Source organism: Pezoporus occidentalis, unplaced genomic scaffold, assembly GCF_034315485.1.
Source record: "Pezoporus occidentalis ecotype Australia unplaced genomic scaffold, CSIRO_AGI_Poc_V1 ctg108, whole genome shotgun sequence".
NCBI classification, from domain to species: domain Eukaryota; kingdom Metazoa; phylum Chordata; class Aves; order Psittaciformes; family Psittacidae; genus Pezoporus; species Pezoporus occidentalis.
In genome coordinates, this window is record NW_026912865.1 from 3,967,962 (window position 1) to 3,990,527 (window position 22,566).

Genomic DNA, 22,566 nt, shown 5'->3' on the forward strand with positions numbered 1-22,566 from the left:
CCTGTTTTGATGCCACAGGATACTTGGATCAGCTATGGATTACTTAAGAGAGCTACAGCCTTTCCTTCCTTCTGTCCACCTTCCCCCAGGCACATGCAGCATACACTTGATGCCAGAAGTGGAGATCTGTAAGCCCATCTTTCCTACTCACCTCTGCTAGATGGCAACCTTCTTTATTGGAAAGGCACTTACAGTGAAGCTGTTCTTCCAGCTACTGCAGGAATTGTTTTCTAGCTTGCTCTGTCCTGACAAGATAGGCTGTGCTTGGGCTCCCTGGCACATGTCCTTCCAAGTTGAGGAAGCTGGGCAGGAACAGCCAGCCTCCCTGGAGGGGCTCTACATCCCATCACGGTATGGAGCTATTTGCAGACATCTGCTAAGATGCCTGTCCCATTGGAGCTGGGGGACACAGGACTCTCCTCACTGAGATTTCCATCACAGGGTTATTAAATAGGCAATGACTAAACATCCCACGTACTCTCAGTCACAGTTACTAAAAGATAACTATTTTACAGGGAAATGTCCTTCGGGAAAACGACATCTCTGGAGCCCTTTGCATCTCACAAGCCTGCAAGGTATGACATGAACCATTTACAGTGACCACGAGATTTCTGGAAACTTGACTCAGGTAAGGAAAATGCATGCCAGGTCACTGCAGAGCTGTTTGGCTTGGTGTCTACTTGCTGGTTTTCTGCATGGGGGCAGAGCTCAGGAGAGCTCGTACTGGTCTTTGTTCTTTCACAGTGTTGAGGCCCTTCATATCCCCCTGCCAAATACCTTCAGCACTGCCCTGGGAATGGGTCTCTGTCACCAGCCTTACCCCTTGGATCATACGTGGTTTTAGGGCAGTGGATTTCTTCTTCTGCTCTCAGACCCCTCCAGCACAGAGAGGCCTGCCAGCAGCCACCTCCTACTCCTCTGTTCCAGAACTGGGGCCACATCCAGAAATATCACTAAGCAACTGGGGACCAGCAAGTGCTCAGAGATGGTACCTCCACTGCAGTCTCAGAGTGACCAACACAGAGACCCTAAAAACCTCTGCCTCCACACACAGGAGGCAGGGGAGAGAACATGATTCATCACAGGCAGAATAGTAAGAGGAGGTGAGCTCCATTTCCTCCCTTATAAGCAGAGGACCAAAAGCTCCTCCTTGGAGGAGCTTACAGTAGCTGCAGAGGTAGCTGCAGGGCAGGATGCCCAGTCCTGGAAAAGTATATTACTCCTACCCCTGCTCTGCTCTTCAGCAGTAGTCTAGGTCCACTGCCAGTATGCAAGCACCTCATCCAAAGCAAGCCCCAGAGGAAAAGATGCAGCCGTCTAGTTGACAAATACTGACACTTTTCCATAAAAATCATTGGAAAACAGGCCCCAGATTTTAATACAAAAATGTTCCTTTGCCCAGTAAGTCTGTATCATAAGGAGAGCAGAGACATGTCCTTTCTCTGTGCCAGCACTGTCCTGCCCTCACAGTGCATCCCTTGGCTTCTGCTGGGGACCACAACCCTCAACTGAGCCACAGGTACAGATGTCTGTTCTGCAATGCTGTGTATCAGAGAGACAGAGGACCCACCAAGGCACAGAGGACAGAAGAGGAGGCTGCATCCCAGTCTTGTGTCACTGCATCCTTGACAAGTGGAGATTCCTCTGGCCATTTCTTCTTCAAGCCCTATGAGGCAGCATCTTCTCTTTAGGCAGCTTAGCAGCTCAGCCCTTTCCCCCATGAGGGGCAGGGAGGCAAGAGAAGGGGGCAGAGAGAAGGATGGCATAGAGTGTCTGCTCCAGGCAGAACCCTGCCTGGTCTTGCACTGGATGAATCCCTTTCTGACAGGTGCTGGCTCAGCAACTTCATGTCTGCTTTCAGAGCTCTCTTATGTGTGTGCAGGTTCTGCAGCTGGTCAGACAAGTGCATGTCTTTCAACATCCTTCCCCAGCTGGGAGCTGCTTCATCTTCTCGCATCGAGTGAGCTCCCATCTTCCCTCCCCATGAAGTTTCAAAATCCAGCTGTGGAACTGCAACAACACAACGACTAAGGAATGTCTCTATGAGGGCATGTCCTCCCACACTGAGGCTCACTGTCTTGCCATCCCCAGGGAGGTGTGGAGTGCCATCTCACCTTTTCCAGGCTGGCCCTGTGTCCCACGCTGATCAGTGTCATGCCCAGCTGAAGACACACACGATACAGTTCATGCTCCACCTCTTCTGTCAGGGCGCTGGTGGCTTCATCTAGCACTGAGAGAAAAGTTGTAAGCCCCACAAATCCTTTCCTGACCAGTCATCTCCCCCTAGGCAAGAGCAGCAACTGCTGAGAACATTTCACACATTAACCAGAGTTCACAGAGAGCTGCTGCAGAAGGCAACTGAGGAGAAGCCTAAAGACTCTGATTTTCCTCTGGCACAGCTGGTGTCAGTCAGCTGGAAAAGCTGCCCTTCCCTGCAAGCCCTCGAATCCATTCAAAGAGCACTGCTCACCTCATTTCTCTCCCTCAACAGCTACCAACCACTGCTTGGTCCCCACTGTTGTGAAAGCCAAGGCGTAACCTTCTCAAGGCAGGCTGCGTGCCAGATTGTTGGGCTGAGCAGCAGCCTGTGCACCCTTCTGGCCCAGACCTACCTGGAGCACCCAGGATGGTCAGAGACGCCTTCCTGTCAGTTAAGGATACATACTATAGATCTGGAGCAGATAAATTCAGTTTGGTTTACATCATTTCTACAGCTTTTAGTTTGCAATCCAGAGGTTCCTTCTGCCCACACAGCATTGAGCCATACCATAGGCTTCACGGGGAGAGGCACTTACTTGCTACTGACACCAGTTCTGTTCACCTGCATCTACCCTGGCCCTCATGACTGCATTACTGCTGAATTTCCCACATTGCTTCCACAACCTTACAGAGGTTCACAAGCTTCAGATATAGCAGCTGACACCATGCTCCCTAGCATGCATGCTTCTTTCCATGCAACTGATGAGCATGCTGAGATGGGGCTTCTTCAGGTGTCACTAGACCTGAAGTGAAAACACAGAAACCTGTAGAGGAATCACTGCTTCCCTAAGAGAATGTTGGAAATACAGCCTCTTGATCTTCCACCCTCCACACAGACCATGACACATTTTCACCCTGAATCCTGCATGCTATGCTGCTAAAATAATGGTCAAGATGAAGCATATTCCTAGCAAAGAAAGGATTTAACGAGCTGTCTGTGTACCAGCTTCTCTTTACATCAAAGGCCCTGCCTTTGCACACAGACACTCACCCCCTCCCCCCCCCTTCTTTGGCAGTCACTCACTTACCTGCATATTTTGGCTGGAGGTAGAACAGCCTTGCAAACGAGAGCCTCTGCATCTCCCCTGGGGAAAGGATGTCGTACCTGCAGTAGGGTTGAGATTCAAAATCTCCCTCAACAGAAAGAGCTCGTTTGCTGAAGATTTTATGGCTGCTGATATTTGAGACCCCAGCAAGCAACTGTCCCTGTCCTGTCCCCTGTGCCCCCTCTGCTCTGGGCCTGGGTCTGCAACCCTATGTACAGTTGGCTGCCTGCAGAGCAGCATGGCTTGTGATTGTTGGCATTGATGCTTGGGGCACAAAGGCTTTGCTCCTGTATACTGCGCACCTCCCACAGGACACAGCTGGGCACAGATGTTCCAAAGTCCAGCAGCAATGTACATCTGCTTAGAAGTGTTCCCACCCAGAGGGATCACCCAACTTCACACAGATGGCAAGCTCCCTTACCAGTTCCAGTCCACCTGCTCATCCAGTCCTCCAGCCCTCGCCAGCAAGTCAGTCTGCAGAGAGCACAGCAGTCTTGTGAACACAGACCCCAACACTCAGCCCATGGCCCTGAGCATAACCATCCCCTTCCTGCTATTCTTGCTTTTCCCAGTTGAGCTGAAGTTGTTCTGTGTCCCTCATCCTCTACCTGTCCCACGGACAGTCCCATCTCAGCTGCAGACAATGTGCTCACGTGTCCAGCATAGAGTCATGTTGTGCTGCCACAAAACTTCATCCCCTTCTTCCCTCACTGGCAGTACCAGGAAAGAAGGCAGCAGCACTACTGGGGACTCACCAGCCCAGCCAGCTCCAGGAATCGCACAATTCTCTCATCATCTGCAGACCCTAGGGGAGAAAGCACAAAGCATTAACCAGAGGCAATGTGAGCTGGGGTCACAGCTGCAAGGAGGAGTTGGTGGGGCAGAAGAGCAGGATTGAAGGATCTCCCGAGTTCCAGTGTGACTCAAACATTTAATTATACCAGCTCCTGAGCTGTGGCGTGGAATGCTCCCAAAGACTGACCTTCCTCAAAAATGTTAACCCTGCCTCTCAGCAGCATGCCAGGAGGTAGCTGGGCTCCACAAATACACCTGGGACTTGGCTCAGTCTGTGGCCACAGATGGACACAGCCAAAAACACAAGGAGCCAGGCTTCAATTGCCATGGCCCTGTCCACCAGCTGCTCTCTTATGGCTGACTGCCCACTGTACACTGCAGGTGGGAGCAGGGCTCAGGTAACAGCAAAAAGAACCTATGCGGGATGGTAAAAACCTCTATGGAGCACAGCACACACTTGAGCTGGAGCAGTCAGCAGCTATGGAAGCTTGAGCAGAAGGGCTGTGCATCTGCCATGTGAAGAGCCACAACAGTAGCTGATGGCTGCAGTTACTCTCTGCAAGACTGTGACTCCCAAGTGTCTGAAAGCATCACATAACACTGCCTCACTCAGAAACTTAAACCTGGACATCTGCAAGCTGCAGCAGACCACATGTGGTCTGGCTTCAGAAGAGGACAGGGGAAAGAAAGAACCCATGCGGTCTGACCTCAACAGCATGCAAGGCCCTGGACATCATTTGAAAAAGAAGAACAGTAGAAGATGGAGGTGGATGGAAAATGAAGACAACATGGCTTGTCAGAGGCAGGTTATACCAGACATACCAGATATACCCCATCAGCAAGGTGCCTTAACATGTCTAGCACAACATGCAGAGCATGGCCAGCTTGTCCCTACTGCATCAAGAGAGAATGTTCTTATCAAAAGAGTATGTTCCCTACCAAAAGGGAGGGAACACAGAGCTGACTTTAACCTACACTAAGGTAAATCTTCCAGGGAAAAGCAGAGAGCAACAAAAGTAAAATGGATGATCGCTCCTGATGGGGCATAGTAGGGGAAAAGCTGCACTGGGCACAGGACAGTGAGCTCACACCAAAGGGTTGGCCAATTGGGATTTCCACATGAATTTCCTAATGAATTTCCACATACCTGAAACTGGATAGATCTCCTTCAGGGGATAGATCACCTGTTCAACAGAGCAAAACAAGCCACATCAGAGGGAGTCCATCACAGATGCAATGGCAGTGGCATGAACTCTGGTACGAGGGAAGGAGCAGCTACAGGCATCCTCCCTCCTGCAGCATTTCTGCAGCACACAGGTTCGCAGGGCATGACCCGACCTGGGAGCAGAGCTGAGGACAGAGTAGAGGCAGCCCCTGGGCTCACCTGCTCACGCAGACTTCCGTCGGTGAAGAAGGGCTGCTGTGGCAGGAACACCACTCCCTGGGGGCCAAAGCAGGTCAGCATCTTGATGCTCCCTGCACAGAGGAACACTCATGCCAAGCCTGTAGTGCCAGCCAGCAACTACCCACTGCCCCCCTGCTGCAGCAAACAAATCTCCAAAAAGGCATATTTGCAACACAGGGCAAAGCAATGAGAGCCAGAGCAAAGTATGCGATAGAGATGGATGGCTCCTATGCACATTCACCATCACAAGGTGGCACTGGCCTCACAACTCCACGATGCTACCTTCCAAACTCATGGCAGCCCTTGCTGAGAAAGAGAAGGCTGTGGCAAGCAGCAGTCCTTACCCTGCGTGCTCTCCCAGAGTCCCCCAAGGACCCTCAGGAGAGATGTCTTCCCTGTGCCAGTGTTCCCCACAATCATCACACTGTTTCCTTGTGAGATCCTGAGGCTCAAGTCCTTGATGAGCAGCTTGCCAGAGGATGGCACCGAGAGCGTCACTCGCTCCAGAAGGAAAGCTGTGTCCCTTGGCAGTGGGTCCTCCCCAGAACGGCTGCTGGGCCACCACCAAGACAAAGGAGGAGAGATCTGGGGGTAAGCGATCATACTGAGACTGGCAAAGATCAGGCACCTTAAGCCTCCTGTGCCTTTGTGACAGCAGCCCTGCCCCATGTGCTCCAGGAATGATAAATCACAGTGAGCACTGCCTTCTCCAACCAAATGCATGCAGCAGACTGTGACACCAATGGGTACCTTCATCCCATCACAGTCACACATTCTGGCACATAAGCTGCAAACCAGCCAGCTGCTGACAGGAGACTCACCTGTCCAAATCCCAGCTGGCTTTGGCTTCTGAGTGGTTACCACTTTTTTTTCTGCCAAGGCTCAGCAAGGTCTCCTGCAGTTCACCAATCCTAGACAAACAAGAGGTTGCGTGAATGCCAGGGACAACTCCAGAAGCCTCTGCACAATGTCCAAACTTGTCTGTGCTTGCTCACAGGCAACTGTTGCTTATTTATTTAGCACAGACATGGGCAGAGCCTTGTCCCACACCTCCCTTTCCTGCAGAGACCTGCCGCAGAGCTCACCTGTGCGTGTAGCCAGCTACATCGGTCATGGAACGGGAGAGATCTATGAGCTGGCTGAAGCAGCCAATGAGGTAGATGGAAACAAAGGCATTCTAGGGAGAGAGCACATGCCAGAGCAAGGGTCAGCACTCAGCCCCCTCCTCCATGCTGCGAGGAGGCAGCCAAGGAGTCCAGGTAATGGGCCATGTCAGCAGTCCCAGCAGGAGGAGGGAAGTCACCCAGGGTGGTGGGAGTGAAGAAGTTATTTGGATGGAGCAGGGCTTCCCCGCTCAGTACAGCAGATTTTGCCAGGTGGATACATCTTCTGCCACCCAGGGATGCTGTTTGTAGGGTGCCTGCTGGCCAGCCCAGGGCCCATCATGCTCACCCTAAGTCACACAGATCCATGCCATCAGCCCTGCCCCAGCACCATACATGGCTCAGAGCAGGATGCCTCGGCCTGTTGTGCCCACTTCGCTATTTTTAGCTCTGCATTCTCTATCACAAGCCAGTTTTGAGTATCTGGGAATGAGTCGGATCAGGAAGGTGAACACAAGCCAGCTCAGCCTTGCTTGCTGCAGGCAGCAGCCCAGGGCATGACCCAGACCCACAGCACTGCACAGACACAATTCCAACCCACACCACTAAAGACAGAGGCTTTCCGATCTCCCTTTTATTTTTTTTAGACACAGAGGTCTGTGTCTAACAGCTAGAAAACACTTACGTAGATGTGTCCTTGACAACTCTCACTCCCAGGTTAATCATACACTGAGAGCTGGCTCCAAGGTCCCATTTCCACGCCACTATGGGCAGGGATGGTCTAACCTGAAGGTCAGCTGCTGCAGATTATCCAGCACCAATGCCACTAGCCCCACATGAAACCTCTATCTTCAGTGCCCACTCACCCTCTACAATGAGGTCTGAAAGATCACCTTTAGCTCACCTTGCTGACGAGGGCACTGAGCTCTGATGGACTCAGGTCACCGTAGACCCCAGAAAAGATGGGAATGGCAATGGCCACATAGCTCAGGATGCTGCCCAGGTAGTCAAAGGTGTTGATTCCAACTGGGCAGAGCACATCGAGAGAAAAGAGTGAGTTAGGTTGGAAATCTCTGTCCCAGCCAGGCTCAAGTGCAGCCCATGAGCCCTGTCAGAGGAAGGCTCTTGATCTTGCCTCCGGCCTTCATGATGCACCAGAGCAGCACCACCCAACTCACAGGACAGCATAAGCACCAGGATGAAAATCCATTTGCCAAACAAAGGGCACTTTCAAACAGGCCCCTCAGCAGAGAAACATCACATCCGGACTCACAGCTCAGGAATCACCAGGCAAAAGCACTTTGCCTGCTTGCTTCTACTCTTCAGAGGCCTGAATGACTCACAGGAAACAGGAGGGAGGACAGAAAGGAAGCTCTGGGTTGAAATGATTGCTCATGAAGTCTGTCTCGGAGCACAGGACAGGCAGAAAAACTTAAGAGCCCAAGCTTCCATAGAGATACCTGTGTTCAGGGTTCTCCCTCCCTTAGCTTTTGAGCTCAGAAGCTCACTGTGCTGATGGGACAAGGAAGAGCAGTCTTTACAATGGTCATTTAACACCCAAACTTGGACCCAGTGACAATGGGAGAAGAGAGATTCTCAGGGGACAGTGGTGCTCAAGAAACAGGCTCTACAGGAAAGGATTTTCCACAGCTCACAGCCACATATAGAGTCTTCTCCTTCTCGGAGGCTCAAGCCTTTCCCTCTCTTCCTTGGCTATTGAACACCTGCCCCACAAAGAGCACAGATTCCACTTTTGAGGCTTGCATTCTCTGCCTTAGCTGGGTCCTCCACAACTGTGCTCTCTACAAAGCTTTTTCACAACAGGATTCTCATGCAGGGCTGCAGGAGGCACCCTCTGCTCACACTCAGGACTTCAGTGCATCAGCAAGAGGCAGAAGACGGAAAACCAGCACTGCTGCTCTAGAAGTAGGGCTCCCAAGCCTGTGGGCTACCACAGTGGAGCTACCACATGCCCCACTTCACGCCCCAAACTCCCCACTCACTGTAAAGCCAGAGCTCCTTCCCTATCAGCTCCCTCTGTGTCTGCAGCAGGCTCTGCAGCCTCCGGTCTGTGCGCATATGCTCCACGCGCCCGGCCCTGTAAAATAAGATTGCAACACGCCACAGACAATGAGGTCAAAGCACTGGCTTCAGGACTGAGGCTTGGAAAGGGTCTGGTACTGATCCTGTGGCCAGGCTGAGCCAGTAGCAAGGAGGCTCACCTGGGCTCTAAAACAGCACTTTCAGCAAGAGTGGCAGTGTCTTCTGCTTCTTTGCAAGGGCTGGGCTGCCCTCAGGTGGCAAAAAGCAGAGAGAGCTCCATGCCTCGCTCCAGACCCTCACCTGCCACAGCAGTTATTGCCCCTGCCATCCAACACACACTTGTGCCCAGCACACACCCCACCACAGTCCACATAACGGAAAATCACTAGAGCCCGGGAAGATAGGGTCAGGAACAGCACAAACCAACCACAAATCAAGAGTTTTGAGGAGTCTCTGTTCTAAAGATTCTCAGTTCTTAGAAAAAATAAATGTTTGTTCCCCCAAATACACCCAGTTAGAATTCAGTGTGGCATTACTGCCCTGTAACCCATCACAGGTAACTACTGAGCTGCAATCTTTGCTGCTGAGTATTCAGAAAGGACAAAGCCTTGGACCCAAGTTAAAGGCGAAGAAGGCACCAGCAACCCGAGCTATGACTTCTTTTGCACATGGGAGAGATTGCTGTATTGTTTTGGCTTTTCCCCCCATTCAGTTCACTTCTAAAGCAAGCTTGCCAAAGGCTTAGAAACCAAAGAAGTAAAAAGGTGGCAGTGCTGTTTTGTTTCTTCCTTTACCAAAACAATGGTCAGGGAGGTGCAAGAGGACAAGATCTAACATCTGCTACAAGCTAAAGAAGTCCAGCAATCAAGATCAGTCATGCAACATGTGCTCCTCCTCTTGCAGGACTCTAGAAATACAACCTTTTATATTCCTGTATTATCATTAAGATTCCATGAAAATGACTGTTTTTTTGCAATTCAATTAAATTTTAGTTTCCCATCAAGTGAAGCTTTTCTACTAATGAACTGTACTGAAGCAAGACACTCCATTTCTGCTGTAATAATTCACTTTCCATTTTCTACTTCATAATGGAATAGAAAACTTCAAAATTCTAAGGAAAAGTACTGCAGCTTAAAAAAGTGCATGTAATTAGAGTATCTGGTCCATTAAGAAAAAGATAACATCAACCAACACGAATCAACCAGTCCACAAAGAAATAACTCAAACTTGCCAATGCAAACCAAGACTGATTTCAGTTATTTAAATCAGAGTTTCATGCTGTCAATATAGACCTTTATGAAATCAGTGATGTTGACAGCACCGCAACACTCAAAATGCTCACTCATTACAGCATGAATGAGCCAAATAGTGATCACAAGCAGGGAAGACCAGAAACTAGACAGCTGCTGCTTACTTAAATTCCTGGAAGTGTGATTGCACAACGTGCAGGGCAAAGGCACACATGTGACAAGAGAGGCACAATGACCTCCTGCTATTAAACAGGCACCACAACACAAACTACAGCAAAATTGTGGCCCTTTTCCTGGGTTCTAGCCATTTTTGGGAAACACCTTAAAGGCTCCAAGCAGCAGCTCAACAGACTCCAGGGCATTACTAAGAGGGGAGGTGCTGCCAGGCTCCCGACTGTGTGCTTAGCTCTGGGGTAAACGGTAATCAGCAAATTCCGAATAGCAGTACAGTGCTGGGAGGGTCAGGGCACAGACTGACCTAGAGGAGCAGCAGATAAGGATACCAGGCAACAACTAGCATACCCACAGAGACACACAAATCATCATCAGCAGCAGGATGAGGCCAGAAGCAACCTGTACAAGCCCCCAGGGGAACATCCTGACAAGATGCAATAAGACTTTGAGCAATCTTCCAGGTAAAGACCTAACAAACTATCAGCAACGGTCTGTCTCATAGCCAGCACCAAATCTCTATCAGGCTTCTGTGGAGGCTAGAAGGGAGGCAGAGAAAAAATAATTGTCTCCAGCTGCTTTGGAGAATTTCTGCAGCTGATGAGCAGAATGCAAAAAAACCCCAGACTGTATGACTCTGCAGCAGGAAGGAGGGAACAGAAAGCTCAGGCTGCAGCAACAGGACTTGGACTCCTCTGGGATACATGAATAAAAGAAGAATGTCCCAAGCTCGGAGGATCCTCATGAGGACATAAAGAAATGAATGCTACTGACCTGTAGAAAGCAGCTGGCTCTGCATTGACACGAATCTGCATGTGCTTGAACCTGAACAATCCAAAACAAAAGATCATCACAACTGTGCACAAATGCCCTGTGAATTATACAGCCATCATCCTTGCTAGAGGAAACTCATCTTGCATCTGTGATGCAGCAGTGATCTGAGGCATCTCAACAGACATATTCAATAGGCTCAAAAGCACCAGATGATTTAGCACAAGGTAACATCATTCTGGGCCAGATCACTGGTACATTTCTTTGATATCCTACTCTCTTGCACATCTTCTCAGTACTTGGGTCTCTCATTTGCTAGCCTGGCATCTCCACTATACAGAATCATCACAACCAACTGCTCTAGTTTGCACTCCCTGTGCCATACCAGCTTCTGCTGTCCCTGGATGCCCTGAGCCCCAGGGAAAGCTGTAAAGCCTCTATCACACACAGAGACAACCCCGCAGGAGAAGGAGAGGAGATGAGTTACACAGCATATGGAAAGACTGTACTGTTTTGGGCACTTCAAGAAGGTGGTGGGGTAGCAGAAACCTGATTTGTGTCAGCAGATGCAGCTCATCTGCACCCAAGGAAGCACCATGTTCACTTTTTTCCTCAACACAACTAATGCCCTAACAGAGGCGACAGCAATAACTAGGCAAGCAGCCTGGAGACTGGGTAGGGCACTGCCTGCCATGACACAGGGCAGTGAAAGGGGCAGACGAGGGCTCAGTAAACAGACGCTGGGGCAGCACTGTGCAGGTAGGTTTCTCTGAGTGTGTGGAAAGTCATGAGCAAGAGAAGTAGCTGCTTATGCAGCATTAAATGGGGACAAAAATGCAGCTTTCATAGGAGCTGCTAAGAGGCAGTGAAAAGGCTGCTTTGCTGGGACTCACCTGAAATCCCCTTCCAGTTTTTCCTGCTGAACAAGTTTAGCTACAATTGGGCTCATCAGTATCTTGTTGATGATTGTCCCAGTGATGAAATATCCAAAGATGCTCACTGGGCCTAGCCAACCCGTGCTATAGAGAAGAAGAAAGAGAGGTCAGCTAATAATCCAAGCAAAAGGACATCCCAGCACCCTCAGGCTCTAGCAGTCAGAGCCCTCAAATGTCACCTCTCTTGGCTTTCACAGAGGTTTGGGGGCCAGCACTGCGCACCCCAGCACCCCCAAGGCAGAATTCCCTTTGGAGTGCAGAGACCACTCATCCATTTGTACAATCATCCACCTGGGCAGTTGTAATATGGGGTCAGGCTTCAAAAAAGAGCATAGAAAAGAGGTGTGAAAGCAAGGCAAGGATGGGTCCTTACCTGTGGAAGCACTGATATGTGTAGTAGGCCAGCGTGAAGGGAGAGACGATGAGCTTGCTGGCCATGGAGCTGAGCTGCCGGCAGAACCTCTCCACATCCTGGCTGATGCGCTGGTCCCTGATCAACACAAAGAGCCACTGACACTGTTGAAGCCCAGGAGCAAGAACCAGTACTAACTCCCTAACAGGACACAAGCCAGGCTGTTTCATCGCCTGAACTTAGGACAGGGTGCGGGTAAACAACCCTCCTGGGAGGGACCTACAGCTCTGACTCCTGTTCCCCAGCAGAAGACAATTTTCATGGCCTAGCAGGACCCACACGAGGACCTTCCTACCACCCAGAAAGAGCAGCTCCTGCTGCAACTTTTGCCCTGTTCCTTGTAGTAACTTCTTGTTCCACTTCCAACAACATTGTCCAACTCTGTGCTGAAGTACTCTGCATCCTTGTCCTCTACTCCTCTCCTGAACCTACCCCTGTACTACCAAAAACTCCCGCAGGACTGGTGCTGCATCTCAGGCACTCAAGCTACCAGAACTGGCTAGGGCATGGGCCAGGCTTTCACCAGTTGTTAGTTATCTGCAAACGCTTCCATCAAAGCCACCTTCCACAGTAGCTGGCCCCTTTACTCTCCATGGAGTGCCCTCTGGTCCCTTTGCTGCAAGGAAGCTTCCACCCACCCCCATCCCACAAGAGCAGACAGCAGCACACCAAGCCTCCTCAACCTCTGCACACAGGTAACAGACCCTTAAGTCCTATCTGTCCCACTGCTGAACAGGAGTTGTGATTGGGGTAACTTCAGCACTTACTCCCTCAGCATCTCATCTGTCCAGAGCACATGGATGAGGGCTTCGGTCTCATGTGCTAAGCACTGGTGGAAAGGCCACGACTGCAAATGCTAGAGCTCAGTATGAAGAGCAAGGCTGGATTCCTGCTTAGCCATCAGTGCAGAAGCAACTACAAGGACGTTAACCTCTCAATTCTTTTGCAGTCCTGGAACAGCAATGGACTTAATTTTGGGGCAGCTCTCACCCTAACTGACCTTAGAGTCACCATTTTCCCTTTTCCTCAGACTGTAACTGTTCCCATAAAGTTATAATTTAAGTTTTGCTATGGACTCATAGCATGATATTGTTTCATATGGCCTGTTATGCAACATGTAATAACACATAACCATCAACCCAAGTGCCTTGATAGGAGCCACAGGTGTTTGTACGGCACTTGGAACCTACACTCCAATCCTTCTAGAGGGATGATACCATGCATCTAACACTCAGTGTGATTTGCACTGCATAACAGAAGGTCACTACTGCTCTAGTTCACTGTCTAAGTACCCTGCCAAGGCAAAACAATCTCATCAAGGAACTGCAAGATAAAGAGAATTTTTGTATCAAGATAAAGAAAACTAAACAATAAAATTGGATGTTTGAGCAGAAGTAAGGTAGTAATGAAAAACAGTCCACAGCAATCCTTCGTATTTGGTCTGCTAAGATCAGGACAGCTGGTTCTGGGTCAGACTGACCCAGTTATCTCATGCATTTCACTGCACAATGTGAACACATTCCCTGGTTAAAAATAAACCTGAGCTGTCCTCCCCTTCCTGCCCCCCCTCAAAGGGAATGACAGGCCATGGCCAATGTGCTACACTGCCTGGGAAGCACTGCATTCCTTGGTAACAGACATGGCTTTTTAACCTCTCCTTGCAACTCCACACCACTGCAAAACAGTATCAGAAACTAACTTTTAACAAGGGTGGGAGTAACCCCCACAGCTGGTGGAAAGTGCATCAGCATCATAAAGCTGTGATTGCACATCTGGCAGTATGGTTGTCTGACTCAAGCCAAGCCCCTCCTTGCCTGCTGCACCCCCTGTGCACAGCTGGCTGCTCTTACTCCGATTGTCTCCTAGCACTGGGCAGCAGAAGCAGAGGCTGCTTCAGTTCCTCGAGGTCACCACTATTAGCAACTGCCCCTGCAAGCTCAGCCATTTCTCACAGGGAGCCTGGGCTTGGTCTCCTCTCGTGCCATCAATATAGGAGATGGCACCAGTGCAGCAGCTAGACCAGAGAAGTCTTCTCCAGGAGAGGAGAGCTTAGGGTCTTAAAACAACTGTATAAACCCACACAGTTGTGAAAAGGTTATTCGCTGGTTTTCAGTTTTTCAGCAAGTATTTAATAACAATTTACACAAATTCTGGAGGAGAAAAAAAGCTTGCACTTCTCATATGTCATCTAATGTAGAATCTTTAACTCTTCAGAGTCCATAACCATGACTGCAGTGTTCTGCATGCAAGGACATGGAAGGCCAGGGTCATCAGGTAGTCGTGAGGAAGGGAGGCAATTGACGTTCGCTGCACAGCCCCAGCAGATCAGCAGCTCTGCAGTAAGCAGGACAGTGCACAAAGCAAACTGGAAGGGGATCTCACGGCGGGCTGGGATAAGCAAGGAGGAACTGAATGCTGCTCCTTCTCTCATATTTCAAGTCACCCTTGACATTTCCTTCTCAAGAACAGGAAAGGGGAAATGCAGCCCCCATATACAGTGCAAAACAAACACTGTCCTGGACCTGGATCCCAGGGGTTATATCAAAACCACTAAAAACCCAACGAAGCAGGACTGTGTTCAGCTGGAGACTCTGGTGGTTGAAGTTCAAATGGAAAAACAGGGGCTGTCCTAATGCGCTGACTGTGTGAAGGCAGGGAGAGGCAGTGCTCTTCAACTCCAGCCAGGCCCTTTGCAACGTCACACTGAGTGTCAAGGGTTGACTTACCAGACAGCATGTTTTATAGCAGCAGTAGATCCCTGTTCTGCTGGGCCTCAATTTTCCCCACAACAGAAACATCCTACCCCTAAACCATCATGACCAGCAGTCACTGCAGTGCCCAGCAACAGGTACCACTTCCCACCCAGGGCAGGAGACAGCATTCATGCCCATATGGCAAAAGCTTGTAGGGCTCAAGCCCCTACCCAGAGACACAGGGAAGTCAGGAAAAGGTGTGGAGTAGCCCAGGAGAAGCTAAGCAAGAGGCTGAAAGAAGCCCCAGGCAGCCTACGGGTTATCGATGTCCTCGCGCAGCATGTGCAGGCTGTAGTAGACCTGGCCTTGGAAGTAGCATCTGTGGAGGTATTCAGTGAGGGACTTCCTCCAGCTCACATACATCATGTTGCAGATAAACTGATCGAAGCTTTTTAGCTGGAACAAGGGCAAGGAGACAGAGGGGAAGAGATGAGTGAGAAGAACAAGCATTTCCCAAAATTAAACAAAACCCAACACCAGTGATCTGTCCCACAGACAGCCATCTATTTGGGCAAGGGCAGACCTAGATCCGTAATCATGAGGATCAAGCTGGGAGCCATAAGCAGCTTTCCCTTTCCCTCCCAAGACATGGAAACCCGTGGTCTGTCTTACCGTGGAGTTCACTATGATCAGAGTCAGGGCAACGGCTGTTAATGTTTTGAACCCAGAGAAGTCCTTGTTCCCTAGAACCTCATAGTACTGGCTGGGGATGACGCCAACCTGGTAAATAACCAGCTGCTCTGGAGGAAAGAGGCAAGCACGGGGAGGAAATGAAGGCCAGCGGTGACAATGTAACTGGGGGTAGAGGGACACAGAGGAAGGGGAAGCAGACGTGGGATGCAGCCCACCCCCAGCGGCTCACCCAGTAAGGCGACACAAAGCAGCGTCAGGAACATCAGGGCGCTCGGGGAGGGCCATCCCGGGAAGAGCACAGCCTGCAGCCGCAGGAACCGCCGCACGAACAGCCCGTCCAGCCGGGGGCCAGGCCTGCAACAGAGGAAGCAGCGAGCTCTCGGGGGTGCCCCCCGGCCCCTCCGGGACCCTGCCGCAGAGGCACCCCCAGCCCGGCCCAGCCCAGCCTGGCCCGGTCTAGCCCGGCCGGTCCCATCCTCACCGGCCACCAGCCCCGGCACCCCGCGCCCTGACGCTGCCTCTCCCCATCCGCGCAGAGCAGAACCCGTCCTGGCGAGTCCCCGCCCCGCGGTCGCTACGACACGAATATCCACCACCTCTCCGCGCCCTGCATGAGCTCCGCGCCGCCCGCCGCAGCCGAGCACTTCCGGGTTGGGCGGCACCATAGAGACCCCGCCCACCCGCAACGCCTCTCCCGCAAGCGGCCGCGCCCCCTGGGGAGGTGCCGCGCTGCCCTCGGGACACAGCGCCCTCTGGCGGCGCCGGGCGGAAGGCGCCGCTCCCGGCCCCGCGGCGCCTCCGCGAAGGTCCCGGCGGGTAGCCCAGGGGTGCGGAGAGTGCCCGCGTCCCCCATCGCCTCCTCACAGCCTGCCTAAGCTGGTTGAGCTGTAGTGTTCCCCCGCAGCGCCAGCGAGGCAGGGGCCCGGAGGCCGTGGCTTGGCTCCAGGGCTGATCCGCTTCCTGACTGCCACAGGCAACAAGGCTGGAGCAGCAGCGTGCTGCCGCCTCTCCGCCTTGAGGAAGGAGCTGGACAAGCGCGATCTGCTCCCTCTGGGAGCGCAAAGGCTGAGGGATGGTCCCCGTGGGCAGCGGGCATGGCCCTCTTGTCACAACGGACACGGGAAAGAAGGATGAGAGTTGATTCCTGCATGTGTTGGGTTATTTTGGGGCTGGCAAGGAAGTTCCAGGGGGCTTTGACAGAGCGCAGCACTTGTGGTGGCCACCATAGGGCGGGATTCCTTCATCTGGGACCAAAGGACAATGCAGGGATCCCCAGTGTGATGATGCATGGCAGCATGTGCTCTCTGCTGTGCTGCACTACGCATGTGGGGCAGTGCAAGGCCTGGGCAGAGGATAGTGAGGAGTGTTGGGAAAGCAGTGGCGGGCTGTGCTGGTGAATTGACCCTCTCTGCCTTCTCAGTTATTCCACATTAATACAAACACCAACTATTATCATTTCCACATTTGGGTAGTAACCTGGAGTCTGGGTTACAAAATGTTTCAGCACAAGTAAATTTCTGGACAGGCCTAATGATAACAGATGAGGGATCCTATGAGCTGGAGTCTCTTCCTTCCTCATGGGTCTCTCACCTACCATCCTGTTGATGTCATTTCTTCTGCAGAGCCTTTGGGCTTCTGCACGTATCTCATGGGTCCCTCTTCTCATTCTCCTATCAGTTGCCTGCCTCCCAGCCCTCTTTCTCTTCCCTCATCTCCCCTGCCTTTGGTCTTCTGCTACCTGCTCAGGGGTCCAGGCACTGCAAAGCATGGAATCAGAGTATATGCGCTCAGGGATGAAAGAAGGTGGATCAGTCTGTTTCCTCAGCAAATGGCCCTATCCATAAGCAGTGTCCCCTTCTCCTTGCTCTCATCTTCCTCTTGGTTATTTTACTGCTGGAATTCACAATGCTATCAGTCATACCTAAAGGCTAAGTTCCAAAGGGCAAAGATCACCCCTCTGAAAACCTGACCTCAGCGATGACTAATTTTTATGTTAAAAAGATCGGGTTTTTCTCAGCTGTTGCATCAGACCTGGGTGCTGGTTGCTCCTAGGCAGTCACATCCTCTCACACTACAATACTGCAGCTGTGGCAACTGTGTGTGTGTCGCCTTGTCAGTGGTTACCGGGACTGAAGTGACACCTTTGCTCCCTCACCCACCTTACAGTGAGAGGATTCCTCCCTTCCCTTCCCTGCTGATGTGATGGCTTCCCAGCACCGAGGGAGCCAGGGGATACAACACAGATGAGGCGGCCACAACTGTCTCTCTCCCAAACCCTTCTTCCTCCTCCCTCCCCACTGTCCTGTCCCCCACGACCACCACCTGAGAAAAGCACATGAGCTCCCTTCAGTGAGTCAGCTCCAGGATTATTCCTGGGACCCCTCCTAAGGCAGCCAAGATCAAGAACAAAAGAGAAGGGCCTCCTGGGTGCCTCTCCATCCCCCCGCCCAGACTGTGTCCTAGACATTCGGAGCCGCTCTCGCACAGCAGCATTTACATCTTTTACAGCACTCCGGCTCTCCTTCTCACGTTTCTCCTCCAGCAAACACCGTGGCCGTTTCAGAGTGTGCCTGGGGGCAGGGCTTGGGGAAGGACTAGGGGAATCACAGCTTGAGCAGGGGTTTATGGCTCTGTTTACACTGCAGGGCCGTATCTCAGCTCCCTGACTAGCTACAGACCCAAGAGAAACCACCCCTGTATTACTAACCCGCCACTGAGCAGGCTGCCGTGGGTCCAGAGAAGAGAGAGCAGGGCATGCCTTGCTGAGTCCCGGCTCTGTGGCAGTGCAAGTTGATTCCTCGGGCGTTTAACCCCGGGCCATCTGCTACGGCTTGCTAGGTGTGAAACACTCCATCCCCCATCCTCCCCTGCCTGCTGCCCCATGCGTTTTCCCCCTGCCCGGGACCGGTGGGGAAAGCCCCATCCGGATCCTCCCAGCTCCTGCCTCCTGCAGTCCCTGTTCCCCCTGTGCTGCCATTTCCCTGTGGTCCCTCTTTATCCACTGGCCTCCAGCTGGAATGTAAGGAACAGCCTGGCAAACCCATCTTGTCGTGCCTGTGGGGGTCAGCAGCCCTGGGTGCTCTCTGAAACAAGCAGCAGCTGCCGTAACCACCAAAAGAAATTCAGAACTGCAGCCTTGACTCTGCAGATTGCGTTCCCTCGGGTTTCCCATCCTGGCTCTTTCTTAATGCTGCTGGCTCTGTGCGATGTTGTGTTTGTGTAATGGAGCACTGACAGACGAGTGTCACCTTCCCGGGCTTTCCAAAACTGAATCCGCCATTTCCTGCCCATGCTTCCAATCTCCAGTCTGTCCTTATTGTATCTTGCGTCTTCTTCTGTTTGGGATCACCTGCAAGCTGTGATCATCAGTAAGGAAGGGGTAATGGAGACTCCTATCCTGAGTTTCAGCTCTGTCTGTACTAAGGTATGATCTAAACCAACTCATTTTCAGCTGGACCAGCAACCTGAACTGACTGACAGAGCCCCCCACACTCTTGTAACACCCCAGTGGAGGGTGGGAATGGAGAACCAAGAGGGAGCGAACAGCAGAGGCCAGGCTTAGTGTGGCTTAAACCTCCATGGAGCCACATGCATCACCAGCTCCTGCTGTGATATCTTAATGATTCTGCTGTTTCCTCCTCCATGCTCTGTGCCTTAATTAGTCTTTCCCCCTCCTGTGGGCCAAACTGCTCTTTCTTTTCAATCCTCCTTCCTCGTGCTTTGCTTCTCACACTGTCTTTCTACTGTACACTTCAAAGGCTTTGCTCACTGCATGTCCCTGGTGCTGGGTGCTGGCATCAACTGGTGACACCCCAAAGAAGCCAGGTCTGTCATGAACTCACAGTCATTGAAATGGCTCCAGGCCCTTTGGATCTGGGCAAGGAGCAGTCATTGGGGAGGAGGGGTGGAAGGATTTTCACCACTTCACCTCTGGGAAGAGTTATTAGTGACACAGGAAAAGCGAGAGGGAAAGCAGCCCCCTCCTCCACCCACCATCCCCAGCGGAGAGCCTGCTGAGGGCAGAGTGCTTTCATGTGCAAGTGGGAGGGAAGGAGAGTGTTAGGGCTTCAGAGGGAAACGCTTTGATCTTGACTTTGAATCTCCTGCAGTTCCCAGCTCTCACCCACCTCTCCCACCTATGGGCAGGACCCCAGAATGTGGCCAACACTCCTGGTCCTCGCCTGGCACTGTGGTATTGCACTTGGTGCTTCCCATTTAATTCCCACCCTTGTGCCTGGGAGCATCAGGGAGCCTTGGGGAGCAAGGGCACAGTGCCAACACCAAGTTCAAACCTCCCCTCCAATCTCACAGAGCCAGAAGGAAGAGGGAACCCAGCTGGACAGAAGCCAAATGGGGAAAGAGTGCTGAGCCGAGCAGAGGAGAGTTGGAGATGGGATCTACTGTCACACTCCACTACCCCAGGGCAGGGGGCGAGCAGACCTGGCCCTCATGTGCATTACACTGGTTAGTCCTGAACATCACCCAGGTTGGAACTCGATGATTTTAAGGTCATTTCAACCCCAACTATTCTATTCTAAGATGAACTGGGAGGCAGCCACCATTAGAAGAGGGACAGGGAGACAGCACTGAGGTCACTTGGTCCCACCAGGAGGGATCTTAAGTCACAGAGAGAACTGCAATGGGGGCCCTTGGTGTTCTCTACAGAATGGGAAGGAGGTGGCACTGAGGGGTGCTGGAGGAAAGGGAACAACCCCTTTGAGTCACTGAGAGGAAGAGGGTGATAGGGTGTGGAAGAGTCTTAGGAGCCTCCGATATCTTGTCCAACATGGGACCTAGTGGCCTGGCCAGCTCCCCACTTTCCTTGAGAAATTAAACTCCTGTCTGGGCCTTGCCACCAAACTGTCCTAAAGTTCAGGCCATATTCTTCATTCCTCTGTGCCATTCCTCTGTCCTCCCTGTCACACAGCTGAAGTCACCTCTGTCAACTGCTCTCACTTGCTGAGGATGATGGACTTGGATGTCCCTGCCCACCAGTTCTCACTTCAGCACCACTAAATAGATTTTACTCCTTGCATCATCTCCTATAATTCAATCACTCCAGCTCTGTTGAGCCTGGCTGAAAACTCCCTGTAGTTTGTCACTCTCCCTCTCAGAGTGATGTGAACAGAACTGAACAAAATTGTCTGTCTGCTGATGCCCATCATGATTCTGGGGCATGCACAGGCAGGAGGGTGCCTCACAGGACCTTTCTGCGGAGCTCAGTAGCCTGTCTATCTGAGCATCCCTTCCAGGGCTCCAGCACAGGTGTAAGGCAGTGGGCTCAGAGATGGTTTCAGGGGTGGGAATGAGAAGTACCAGAAAAAACAAGACTTAGGTCACTCAGTTTGAACAAGTTACTACAAAAATTGAGGCAAAGTCCATGTTTTCAATGTCCCTGTTGGGCACAGTCACACCAGAACAACTTGACCTTCCTTTTCCCAAACACTGGTGGGCAGACTGCAGCTGCAGCAACCCTGTTTCTGTTGCCAACTCAGGCTGCAAGCTCTGCTCATTGCTTTTTCCTTGTGGAGCAATGCAAGGCACAAGGGAGAAACTCAGCCAAGACAGCAGACACTTAGGACACTTAGAACCCTCCTGGAAGCCTCCATGCTCTCAGCCCTGCCAGCCCCTCAGCAATCCCAGCTCCCCTGATTCCCCAGAGGGGTAATAGTGCCTGGATTGGGACTCCTCAGTGCTCTGGAGAGAGAAAGATGGGAAAACCAGAAGCCAGGGCACCAGAAATGGCTTTAAAGGAATGAACATATCAATTATAGACCATAGATTATGGATCATAGAATGGTTTGGCTCAACCAGTTCCATTTCCAGAGGTGGTTTTGGCAACCGGTCCACAGTCTGACCTGCCTTGAATGGTATTTGGCTGCCCCAGGTACTTCAGCTATACTCCATCCTATCTGAATGGTCTCTTCTAGTACAGTCATGGACAGTGCTGCAGTGGGTAGGGTGCTCTGACCCCCTCCGCTCCTGGAGCTCCCCTGGGTGGGAAAGGAGGTGGGACTGGGGAGATTTCCTGCTGGGGGGGACAACCGAGTGTTTGAACATTGTCTCCACATTTGGCACTGTCTGGATTGTCACATTCCAGTGATAGAGCTAGAGGAAGCCATACCTTATACAAGAACCCAGCACCTTGTCCTTGGGACACCCTTCCTCATGAGGTTCAAACCAACAAGAGTTTTATCTGCTGAGCATGGAGGTTGCTCTTACTCTGGGAGAAGACTCCCTGCCCAAACTTGGAGCAGTAGAACCTGCCTTCCAGCACGGCTGGAAACACGGTACCCTGAGACCATGTGCAGCCCCCATCTCTGTACCTTTGCTCTAGGCCTTGTCTGAGAGAGGATGGGCCTGCAGCAGGCAGGATAAAGCACAACAGGCAGTTTAGCCAGAGCTAAACTGCAAAGGTCTCCATTGCCTACAGTCATGCTGAAGCATCCTGCACCAAATCAGGGAGCACTCTGGTCCCCCACTGAACTCCTCCAAGGAACATAAAAATGCTAACTACTTGTTTATATGCTGGAAGCCGGTGTGTGCAGTCATCTGCATAACAGAACTACCCAGGCTGTCTCTTTGTGTGTTTTCCAGCTCCTATGTTAATCACTGACCCTGCTGACTCTGGCATTTGCCAGTGTCTCACTGCCCTGTGAGCACTGCTTTGCATTTGCAACCAAAGAAGTTAAAAGGATGAAGGATGAGAAGGGGAGCTCAGCAGCTGTGGATATGTACACCAGCCTGCTGGGGAAAAGATCCAGGACTGGCTAGATTGATAGAGTGGAGCTGGCTTTTGAGATACAAAGATTGCCTGAGGAGGTAAAAAGCTCACTATGAGATGGTTTAGGTCTCTTTTCCTTGCACTGTAGCTTTTCTGTGTCCAGTGAGAGTGACCCCTGTGAGCACGAAAGGCTGGGGTTCAGTGTCAGCTGGGCTGGTGTCTCCTAACTGATGCAGGATGAACTCACAAGTAGCCAGTCCACAACT

General features: G+C 51.6%; 1 protein-coding gene across 1 annotated transcript; it reads right to left on the reverse strand.

Moving 5' to 3' along the window:
- Positions 1-1,351: 1,351 nt before the first annotated feature.
- ABCD4 (ATP binding cassette subfamily D member 4) lies at positions 1,352-16,191 on the reverse strand. The gene is made up of 19 exons (XM_062623852.1): positions 16,058-16,191; positions 15,806-15,930; positions 15,556-15,683; positions 15,200-15,339; positions 12,152-12,268; positions 11,737-11,862; positions 10,847-10,897; positions 8,612-8,706; positions 7,513-7,634; positions 6,591-6,682; positions 6,327-6,416; positions 5,850-6,058; positions 5,485-5,576; positions 5,248-5,284; positions 4,061-4,110; positions 3,727-3,779; positions 3,288-3,364; positions 2,115-2,230; positions 1,352-2,010 (listed from the first exon to the last, which is right to left on the reverse strand). The coding sequence occupies exons 1-19, from the start codon at positions 16,102-16,104 to the stop codon at positions 1,915-1,917; spliced, it is 1,863 nt and encodes a 620-aa protein (XP_062479836.1). The 5' UTR covers positions 16,105-16,191; the 3' UTR covers positions 1,352-1,914.
- Between the last annotated feature and the right edge of the window lie 6,375 nt (positions 16,192-22,566).